The sequence below is a fragment of the Berghia stephanieae genome, chromosome 1 (assembly GCF_034508935.2).
Source record: "Berghia stephanieae isolate SIO BIC M18660-M18661 chromosome 1, UCSD_Bste_1.3, whole genome shotgun sequence".
NCBI classification, from domain to species: Eukaryota; Metazoa; Mollusca; class Gastropoda; order Nudibranchia; family Aeolidiidae; genus Berghia; species Berghia stephanieae.
In genome coordinates, this window is record NC_088360.1 from 15904065 (window position 1) to 15916061 (window position 11997).

Here is an 11997-nt window from a genome sequence, read left to right on the forward strand (position 1 = left end):
AGGTGTTAAAACGCTCTTTATTAATTTACATATATATCCATTATTAATAACATCTAGGGTTAAACTTGCAAAGGTTAAAATATCAAGCAAATACCATAATGAATAATAATAAAAAACAAAACAAGTTGAGTCAAACTGTCTTAGGTAATAAAAGAAACCGATTAAAGATATGTGTGCTTGGCTCAACAGGGCAACAGAAAATCACAGTCAGGTCTCTCCAATACGAACACCTCCGTGCATTTTGTCCAGATTATAGAGCCATCCAGATAGTGGAAAGTGCAAAAATAAAAAATTTTAAAAAAACGTCCCCAAGCAACCTGTCTGGATAATGGAGAAATCTGGATTGTGGAGTTCTGTATTAGAGAGACACAACTGTATTTAAGAATTGGGGAAAGTAGCAATAATTCACTTTGAATTGTTCCATTCGAAGAAAATCAATTTTGATTTCAAAGTTCTGAATTTTTTGTAAAAATGGATGTTTATACTTTGTATGTACAATAGCTTGTTACACATCATCAATTTTTCATTTAAAATAAAGAATTCAAAATTTTAAAATTGAGGTATCGTTCCGGATAAATGGGGAAAAAATTAACTGCTTAAAACCTTGCGTATGACGTACCTAAATATCACAATCTCAATCTTTTGACTGTCATACTATTGAGTATGCTTACTTACTAGATGGGTGTTTTTAATTATAGCAAACTATGGCTTTGGGACTGAGTCCTCAGTGTAAGCACTTTCCATATATTATTCTATTCAATACTAGTGTGAAAGCAATACCTAACCATAAGGGTGTTTTATAAGAATTTTAATTTGAAAAGGAAATATGGTTCCAATAGACAGAATAATTTGTGAAGTACATGGAAGCAAGTATGCGCCAAGCCCCTAGGAATGCACTGGGAAAATAGTAAGTAAATAAATAAATAAATAAATAAATAAATGAAAAATAAATAAATGAATAAATAAATATTCATCCACAAGAAAACAAGGTCTACATATGTGAAATTCAATAATGCATAGATAGGCGTTATAGAATATAACTTTTCATGTTTCTGAAACGATATAATAAAATGGTATCATAGTTGCAATATATAAAAAAACATGATAGGATAAGTTTATTACAAGAAAAAATAATTTTTTTATGAATTCCTTTAGCTTTACGTGCCAAGAGAAAGCAATCCATAGATTCTCTGTGATTTTTGAGTGTGTTAGACAGAGGGAAGAAAAAATATCATCTCACAAATCTTTATCATGTTAAAAAGGCAACATTTCTCGAGTCAATCCACTTTGTGATTTGGAACAATATTTTAACAATTCTATTGATGATCTATCTGCTTGTCATTCGCAAAAAGCAAAAATGTCTCCCACATTGGTATGGAACAAATCTTGACACTTTCAATGACTGACCTATAAAATAAAGTGCACAGAGTTCTGCCATTTATAAAATTTGCAAGCACTACATTTCACATAATTACACAAACTTTGATTAGGAACTATTTTTTTGGAGCTTCAAGAGTACTGAGCATTGCTAATTGGATAGTAGCTAGAAGGAAAAAATAAGATGGAGGTCATCAATGAGGCAAATTGTATTTGGAAATCAATAAAATTAAAAAACAACTAAAGAATATAAAAGCTACTCACATTGAAGGGTTTGTGTGCAGTCTTAGCAACATTTTAGAAAAATGAAAAATGGACAACAAATCAAAATTGTTTTTTGCCCTCTTCAATAAAATATGAATAAAACATCAATGAACACATCATCAGATATTGTATGCCAGAACCAAGTATATTGTCATTGTTATGAGCATCAGATTGAGTTTGTCTTGCTATAAATTCATTTGACCACCAGAACCTCTTGACATAATGTAATTTGCTCTTGGGAGATGACAAGTTTTTTTTATGTATTTAATAAGATTTTTCAGATCAATAACTATTTTTTATAAAATAAAAGATGAACCACAACTGCATGTACAACTCTGACTACCTGTCAGTATAAAGTGAGGGAGGTTAGAAATGAGAGGAAAGGTATTGTTAACTAGTTTAAATTGAGTGCATCTGCAGCATTTGACCGAATTGTCGCAATTAATAAAGCGTTGATAATAATTTGAACCAAATAAAAAGACAAAGGAAAATCAACTACAGGAAAATCGTCGCATTTGTTATGATACAACCAATATTATTCTTGTTCAAATTTGTTATAGTACATTCCAAAATTTGAAGAAAAATGTTTGATACAGTACAGCTATAAAAAAACTTAACACTGTTTTGTAAAGCTGGTTTTGCTGCACAAAATTATGTATAATATGATCTCTCTTTTCACTTTGGAAACAATTCTGAAAATGGTCGGTAAGGAGAGAGTTAAGATAGAATTAGTGTACTTCTACAAGTTTAACAGCCGTAGCAACTTTAAAAGATCATAATAGCACCAAAGAAAAACAATACACATAATATTCCCCCAGAAAGACTAAGGCCTCACACAGAGTCTCACACAAATGCTGACATGAGATCCCAACCAGAAAAGAAATGCTCTAAAAGTTCAAAAGAGATGATTTACAATGGGAGGAGGGGGGGAAGGGGGGGGGGGGGAGGGGCAATCATCTCCCCACACAAACAAAAAAAAAACCCAACATTTTTTTAACTGCTTTCCCCAAGTAAAATGACTCAAGTCAGCACAAGACAAGCTGTTTTATTCTGAGACAAAAACTGAAAGTAACATAAAATAGAAAAAGAGCAGACATACAGACTTTGTTGTTTTTTTTAACACCACCCAATATCCCTCCACCAGTCTGCATAATCATGAATCGGAGAGAAAGAAAAAACATGGAGTCAACCAGGACTGTAAAGTCAATTAAGCTTGTAAGGTGAGTGCTCTATCAATAGAGCCATAAATACTCCCAGTGAACTAAAAAATATTGTATCGAATTTCACCTGGAATACAACTAGGATTCATAGAAAAATCTTACCTTATTAACTGAAGATTTCACTTTGGTAGCCTTGGTAGCTTTAGTAGGAGCTGGAGTTGCCTTTGTAGCCGCTCGCTTCTTGCGACTGTTTGACCCCGGTGAAGATTTCTTGGTAGTTTTAGCACCAGAGGGTGCTGCAGATGGTACAACAGTTTTTGCAGTAGCTTTCACAGCCTCCTTAGGTGTTGTTGAATTAACACTCTGGTTGGAAAAAAAATATATATTGATTGTTTATCGTTAGGACATCTTACATATACAAGCCAATACCCACCAATATCAAGAAACTGTAAAAAGAAAAATTATTTAAAGAGTCCAATACATTCAAGTGTTAGCTTTAATGAGGATAATTGGCAAAGTTTAAGCTGACTATCAATATTTGATGTTTTTATTGAACTGATAAAATCATGATGATGAATGATGATGATGAGAAAGAAGATAAAAATGATGGTGACGATGATTAAATCCAGTTAGGCGATTCTAAGTTTGTTCAATTACACATCTTTAAATTTTTTATCTTCACTACCAGGATAAAATCATTAAATCATTACTGTTACACTACAAAGCAAACTATGGAAATGATCATTTGAAAAAATAATAATAATAAACATAATCTTAATAAGGCACGTTTTAAAAATCACTCACATCATCACTGAAGATGTCCACAATCGGCGAGGTGTAGTTGTATGGCTGAAACAAATATTTTTTTAATCAGTTAGTTACTTTCCTTCATATATCTTATCAACTTTAAAATGAATTGCATAAAACATCACGGTCCGTGCACAAATCCAGCATCCCCCACCCCTCCTCAGCCTAATGACAGAAGTACATGAGTTTCTTTCAACCACATATTGTAATGCTATGAAAAGTTTGATTTATGACCTTGTGGCAGATTGATATAGTCATTACCCAATCTCACTTATAGTAAATATCAAATTATCCACGAACGATAATGACAAATACCTGTTTTTTGAGATGTGTCAACGATAAGGAAGCATTTCTGAAGCACACATTGGGTTTGTTTTATGTATTTTTTTCTTCAAAATAAATGTTAAACCCACAAAATAAATACCCAACATTACAAGATGTTTTGTGCTTTACATGTTTCTCAGTTTCATAAAAAGTTTGGGTTGGGTTCCAGCATATCACAACAATAAAAAATGGTATAATAACCCAACTGTGGTTCGTTGACTCAATCCAGAATTAAGTAAGTGCAAATCATTGTCAAACGCTAAAAATTGAGATCTAAGCCAAATAGTGACATTATAGTTAAAAATAATTACATTTGTTTGCTTCTATTCAGGAGTATGGATGTGGTTTCTGAAACTGTAAGAATATAAAAATACTAACATTTAAATTGCCAATACAAAATGCTATATTTTTTTTAGCCAGAAGCAACTCCTTGATTTACAACCAACAGGTTGAATTGATCATCTAAAAAATGATAAAGAACAATCTATTTATCTATTAGAAGTAGTCCATCTAGACGTTAAGGTACATGGACCTGAAATGAACATTGGTTGCAATTGCCTTAAATGAGCAATAAAAATTGTTTTCCAGCCTTCAATTAGAAAGCAAGTCTGTCACAAAGAACTTTCAAAAAGATCTGTCAGACCCAGCTACCCAATCACTACTGGGAAGACAGAGGGGAAAAAAAACCTGACTCAATTGAATTTGAAATTAATAAGTCAAGAGCTCACAAGAAAACAAATTATATCAGTGGAAAAAGAAGTCATGTTTATTAAACAAAACTATGGCACTTCCTTACATGAATATAAAACTGTTTCTTGTTAACACATGTAATGGTGAAAGATGATTTGAGATGCTCTGTCGTCTGATAGGGCATATTGACCCACTGCTTCTTTTCCGGGTAGGTCAGATAATAATAAGCCCGATCCTGGAAAGAGAAAGCAGAACATCAATACTTACTAAAAACACATGAGTGATGAGACAGAAAGGACAAATGGTGAGAATCTTAAGTCGAGTGGTTTGTGTGGTGCTTATTGAGTGAAATGTGTGTGTCCAATACAATAGCAGTGAAGAGTGTTACTTCCAAAGGTCAAAGTCTTGTTCATCTTTCCAATTTCTGATGCTTTTAAATACTGCCTATCAATAGCATTTAGAAAGACTCAATAAAGGTGGAATAAACACTTGAAAGTAAAGAGAGGCGTCAAAAATTAACTTGGAATCCTTTTTAAGGGTGGTTTTCTTGTCATTTAAAAAAAAAAAAAATTTGATGTGGAATGACCCTTGTCATTGTACTTATACCGTTGTCTTTGTCAGAAAAATTGTAATATCGCCTAACAGGTGTCATGTCCCGTCCTACATGTTAAATGGTGCTGTTGACCAGGGACCACTTGTAAAGCGCTTTGAGCACACTTAGTGGATGTTGCGCTATATGAAGCTCAATTTTTAAAATTTTTTTTTTTAAACATCTTCCAGACCCATCATCCCCATCCCTTTGCTCCATCCTGACAACAATCATCTTATCCTTGTCCTAAGTCACTTTTGACACTTGGTGCCAGCCTGTCTAGGCTGATGCCGTAAACTGGGAGTGTCCATGAAATTCATGACATTGAACACAGATGTCAAATTATGGCACAATACGTGATGATATTGATTTTTCAGGGGATCCACATACTGGCTGGATCTTTACCAGTGGAAAAAATTAGACATGATAAAATCATTGGAAAATTTCATAGAAATCCCTAAATCCCGAAATTTCACGAATCCGCAGATGATTACCATCACTGATAAATGAGATAGGAGTGGAGCGTGCCATCTGATTTTGGTGAGTAACTAACTTTTCGGAGCACTTTTTTAAAAATTCTATGAATGTGAGGAAATATATTGTTGGATCTCCAATTGAACCTTATACAATTTGTACTATGAAGTAAAAGTATTATAAGAACTACTGAGTCAAAGCCAGATTGCATGGGAGTAAAGTGTTTTCAGTTGAACTGCCAGAAACTTAATTAGATAGGTAGAGGATAAAGGAGAGGTGTGGGTAGAAGATGATATTAAAAAATCCTGCATGAGTGCAGAGATATAAAATAAAATAAAATTATGTTTATTCAAATTCATCCTCGTGGAAATTTGGCTTTAAGATCTATTTCACAGGAAGATTGTAATAACATAGCTGTCATTCCCATGGCAGCACGACAGAGGTTGTCTTTATTGCTCAAGAAAAAAATAAGATTCCAACATGAAGGCTCAAACCTGCATCCTTGGACTTTGAGTGTTCGTACAATGTCTTAATCACTTATAATCTTGGAGCATGTGAAGTGAAAAAAAAAATGAAAAAATCTCACCATTGAAGAATAGATATCAGTGTATTCGTGTGCACAAGGAGAGCGACGAAGAATCCAGTGAACAGTAAATTTTACATCTTCTTTACCCTCACAAAGCACTGAAAACAAATTGATTTAAGATTATTTTATTTCTATGAGGAAAAAATGACAAACTGTAAACATATTCACATTTATCAAATATGAAAAGTAATTTTGTGATGATAAACAATTGACTGATCAAACTATATAGTCATCCAATTATTTAAATAAAATGAAATTTGTCATTTAGAGCTATAAGGCCCATGGATTATGAGTTGAAATCAGTATACATAACATTAAATGGATCATTGCTCGCTACTGTTTGGATATTGCGCTAGTCTTATTGTAAAGTACATTCCACCAGATCTGACAGGGCTCAAAAAAAAAAAAAAATTGTTGACTGCACCCAGGAGCCGACGTCAGTCCTATGCTTTTTAGGTGAGTGCTCAACCAACTGAACTAATAGACATACATTTTATGTAAAGATTTTATCAAAATATGCCATGATGTCCTTACCCGATACTGAGATTTGACTTCCCTTATACATACTCTTCATGAAAGGGGCAATTGGATTTTCCTGCAAGGAAGTAAAATTGGGATAATCAATATTATTTCAACATTTACAACTGAATTTATGTAAATTCTTTTGATTTCTGAAAAGACATACCTCTCTAAGTCTCTAGTCTCTTTAAAGAGATGTTTTGTTTTCAGATAATAGTGTTCTTTTATCTTTATTATTGTTAACGGAGAATACAGCATTTCCACCAAGAGAGCAGTCAGAGTATCGCAACGGTTTGACTACCACAGCTCCAGGAAGAGTTGATCTCTCAAAAACAGCAACTATCGTCACCAAATCTCAAATAGATTTTGATATATTGTGTTGCTCATGCAGAAAATACTTTTCCTGTCATTATTGTTTTCTGCCTTCTGCACCAAATTGCATCCTTCTGCACCAAATTGCATATCTAGTGACACTTCTTCCGTAATCTTTTCTAAATAAACTTTTTTTTAAACTGCTCTTTTCATGACCACAGCCATTGAATGATGGTTCACACGGACGATTTCGCGAGGAATGAATCATGACATTTTACGAAATAATTTCAAACATAACATTTGAAATTCATCAAGGGTTCAGAATTGTCTGGTACCGAATGTTTTTTAAAAAAAGAAAACAAATGCATCTTCAAATCTAAACCGCTTTTGATGGTAGGCGTTAAGTTTTGTTCTTTTTCTATCTAAATGTATGATTGACAACTTTAAAGGAGCTAAATGTAGGCACTTAAATGAAGCGTTATATCTGTATTACAGTTCTCCCATTCACATGTGTAACCACTAATTATCGTTTGTGAGCTACAGGCTAAAACCATGACTTGGTTAAATTAAGATATCTCTGGTGTTTATTTACAGAATTTGATAAATTAAACACCAAAATAAAGGGAATTAAACACTATCATTTGACAGGGATGTCACCAGGCAAATTTAAAAAAGCCTGAAAACTTGCACGGACGAGATACAAATCAACGTCAAGGGCTTTGTAGGGATTTGAAAAATATCAAATTTGGAATATTGTTTCAGTACTTATTATTGCAATTGAGAGTAAATAACACACAAAAGAAAGGAGAGTTAACAGTTTTCAAATTGATAAAATAAGGTGCTGAAAACAAAATATAGACAAATTAATATCAATAGCTATCAGGGATGAGAATGACTGGTCACATAAAAGGAGAAAATTATTCATTGCATAGTGAAGATCATGACCCACCCATGCAACCATAACCTATAAATTTAAACTTAACTCAAATTCACTGAGATGCGATTCAAAATTTGTCTCCCAGCAATTTCTGACACGACTCGGAGAATTTCAAAAGTTGAAAGTGTAATTACATTTGGTGGTTGTAGTAGGGATGATGATGTGGTGGTGGTTGTAGTAGTAGTGGTGGTAGGGATGATGTGGTAGTGATTATAGTAGTACTGGTCGTATGGATGATTGTGTGGTGGTGGTGGTTGTAGGAGCTGTGGTAGGAATGATGATGTAGTGGTAGTTGTAGTAGTAGTGGTGGTAAGGATGATGTGGTGTTATTTGTAGTAGTAGTGGTGCTAGGGATGATGGTGTGGTGGTGGTTGTGGTAGTGGTAGCAGGGTTGATGATGTGGTTGTAGTTGTAGTAGTAGTGGTGGTAGGGATGATGGTGTGGTGGTGGTTGTAGTAGGAGTGGTGGTAGGGATGATGTGGTAGTGGTGGTAGGAATTATGATGTGGTGGTGATTGTAGTAGTAGTAGTAGTAGTAGTAGTAGTAGTAGTAGTAGTAGTAGTAGTAGTGGTAGTAGTAGTAGCAGTAGTAGTAGTAGTAGTAGTAGTGTAGTAGTAGTAGAAGTAGTAGTAGTAGTAGTAGTAGTAGTAGTAGTAGTAGTAGTAGTAGTAGTAGTAGTAGTAGTAGTAGTAGTAGTAGTAGTGGTGGTGGTGGTCTTAGAGATGATGATGTGATGGTGGTTGTAGTAGTATAGTGGTGGTAGGGATGATGATGTGGTGGTGGTTGTAGTAGTGGTGGTCTTTTAGAGATAACTGTGTGGTGGTGGTTGTAATAGTTGTGGTAGGAATGACGATGTGGTGATATTTGTAGTAGTACTGTTGGTAGGGATGATGATGTGGTGGTGGTTGTAATAGTAGTGGTGGTAGAGATGATGTAGTGGTTTTGGTGAGTGTTTTTTTTCAGTGATAATAATAGCAATTTGTCAAAAAGGAGGAAAATGTCTCCGTCCATCGGTCAAACGCAAGCAAAGTGTAAAAATAACAGGAACATAGTTTTGTATTGGTATTATGTAATATATTACTATTACTAGTATAAATCCATTCTTATCATTAAACATAAATTTAGCTTTTGTAAAGATTTAATGGATGGTTGAGAGAGAGAGAGAGAGAGAGAGAGAGAGAGAGAGAGAGAGAGAGAGAGAGAGAGAGAGAGGAGGGGGAGAGAGAGAGAGAAAGAGAGAGGGGGAGGGGGAGAGAGAGAGAGAGAGAGAGAGAGAGAGAGAGAGAGAGAGAGAGAGAGAGAGAGAGAGAGAGAGAGAGAGAGAGAGAGAGAGAGAGAGAGAGAGAGAGAGAGAGAGGGAGAGGGAGAGAGGGAGAGAGAAGAGAGAGAGGGAGAGGGAGATTTGTCCCTACCCTTCCCCTTCAACCATCAACTAGCTAATCAAAGAACACCACTGGTCGTCTGTGTCAATTGTGACATCTGGTGCCATTCAGTCTGGCCCGACGTCATAAAAACGGGACCGTCACTAAATTTCACGAGACTATTGCACAGGTGTCAAAATATGACATAAGACATAATGGTGATTTTGTGGTTTTGAGGGAAATGTTTGACACGGCAAATTCAACGGAAAATTTCTGAGAAATTCTCAAAATCACTGTTTATTTATCAAACATTTTTTTTAAAAAGGAGGATTTGTGATGGGGATGGGCGTAGATAAACTACCATTTTGGTGCCCAAATATTCCACCGGCGGTGACAGCCCAAATTATTCACCTGGCGAAAAAGTTCCGGCTCGATCGCGATATTTTTCTTCTTCTTTAAAAAAAAAATTTTTTCTTGAATAGTGACGACGGACAAAAACCGGAGGTTCCGGATTAAAACCGGCTGGTGGTAAAAAAACCGGATTTCCGGCTAAAACCGGAAAAGTGGCATCCCTGATTTGATACAATTACCGTTTCCCTCTTTAAATTCATTTAGAAGATACTGTAATGGAAAGATAGCTTAATGCCAGTGGGCAAGAAAATTAAGCCGTGTATCATCATTCATGTAAAAATTCCCTTGAAACATAAAAAATCATAAAATTCAACCATTTTCCTTTCCAATGATACCATTTTCAACTATCAAAGCTGCTTCCCGCATACCCCTTGAGCGTTCCATAAAATCACAGTCATTTCAAAATCTGCCAAAGTAACGCCATTTCAGCTTGGACTGCCGTGATCAGCGTCGTTTGTTGGCTCCTAGCCTAGTGACGTCACAGTGTTTCAGGGGAATCCCCTTTCGTTTTTTCAGTCAGCTGGAGCCCAGTTTCAGACTGATTCCTATAGTAATTTTGGGGTGTTTTTTTAAGGTATATAAAATGGCTATATAAAATGGTTGCCCCTATACTCATCCTGGGTGAGAATAGAAAAACATTCGACCTCTCATCCTGGGTGAGAATAGAGGTAGTGGTACCTTCTCGCTATTCTCATCCCTGTATTAACCAACAGGTAGGGAAACCTAGCAGCCGCCTCTTCTCACTATTCTCACCCCTGTATCAACCAAGAGGTAGGGTTAGCTATGCCATCACAAGACATTTGGATAGCAGGACGAGTCCATTAATGCAAGGGGGTGATAGAACACCAAAGATATTGCCTGGATGTTGTAATTAAGTAAAAACTCCATTTCAGCCCCAGGGATGACTTTCCAACGCTGGCCTATACCTTTGTTTTACAAAACGGCCAATTATTAACGCAGAAACTTCAAATTTGGTGACTTTCTTAGCTTGCCCCCCCCCCCCCCCCCCCCCCCCCGGCCTTGTCTAATTTTGTTTACCTAGTGTAAATAGTTTGACCACTACTAACAGATAATGTAAGATTTATTATCATTATTATTATTATTATTATTATTATTATTATTATTATTATTATTAATATCCTTGTCGTTATCATCAAAATCATCATCATCATCATCATCATTATTATTATTATTATTGTTTAGGCTGTTGTTCTTGTTGTTATACAAAGTTTGGTGTGTTGGTATGTTATACACGGCTGACAGCTGTTGTGAGTATTTTACCTAAAGGCATATCATCAATACCCCCACCCATCATCCTGTAACTTTGGCATCTGTCAATCATGTGGCAAGTAAATCCCTCCCTAACTCAGAATTTTTTTTAATAGAATTGTTCAAAATGTATTTCTAATTTCAATGATTTTTGAAGTAGACACATAGGTCTTGGTATCAAACCTATTGTAAATTTGACACTGAACAAGAATCTGAAGTCAAAACAGCGAAAATCCAAGAAAAAAAATTGTCCACTCTTTTATACTGCCACGCCCCCAATTCATCGCTGACCACTCAGGAAAATAGGACCAGCCGGATTATCCAGCGACCGTCCGTCACCAGGCTTGCATTTTCCTGGAGTGACAGCAAATATAAGTCCCTAGTCATCTATTACCCATACTATAAATGAAGCATGAGCTTTACTTGAGTTAGACAATAATGCATGCAGAGCTCTGCCCTAGGTAAGGAGAGAAATAAACTGACGATGGGGGAAGGTGGGGAGGGGGAGGTGACCCACAAGCAACAAAGGTGTCGGGCGTAGGAGAGACCATGATACGAGATCAAAGAGAAAAAGCCACCAGCACTTGGATGGTGGAAATGTTTGGGTTTTTTTAGGGGAAGGGGAGGGGGGAGGGTGATAAACAGAATGAATGGGATTTACATACTAATATTGAATGACACTAACCCTGCCCCACCCCTAACACAGGATGGGGCGAGACTGAGGTAGTTTCCATTCTTCTATCCTCTGTTTCTTGTCAATCGACGCCGACAGCAGACGTTAAGTTTTTTAAAGTTCTCAGTAGAAAATACGAACATTTTAAAAAGTGAATTTGCTTATACTACTGGTTAAATGAATCTGAGTTTGGCTCTGAGATTAGTTGGTTCGATAAGAGGTACTTTACTAAAGTCAACGAAGA

The 11997-nt window shown here is 35.7% G+C and overlaps 1 protein-coding gene across 2 annotated transcripts in view; it reads right to left on the reverse strand.

Annotated features, from left to right (window-relative positions):
• LOC144969013 (transmembrane protein 87A-like) overlaps nt 1-11997 on the reverse strand; it is a 38594-nt gene that overhangs the window by 16000 nt on the left and 10597 nt on the right. The window contains exons 2-7 of one of the 2 annotated variants that reach the window (XM_078907966.1): nt 6806-6866; nt 6272-6369; nt 4729-4857; nt 3606-3650; nt 2964-3164; nt 1642-1662 (exon numbers count right to left, since the gene is read on the reverse strand). In XM_078907966.1, the coding sequence (XP_078764092.1) occupies nt 1642-1662; nt 2964-3164; nt 3606-3650; nt 4729-4857; nt 6272-6369; nt 6806-6866 (555 nt within the window). The remainder of the gene's footprint in view (nt 1-1641; nt 1663-2963; nt 3165-3605; nt 3651-4728; nt 4858-6271; nt 6370-6805; nt 6867-11997) is intronic. The other variant, XM_078907972.1, reaches the window with a different exon arrangement.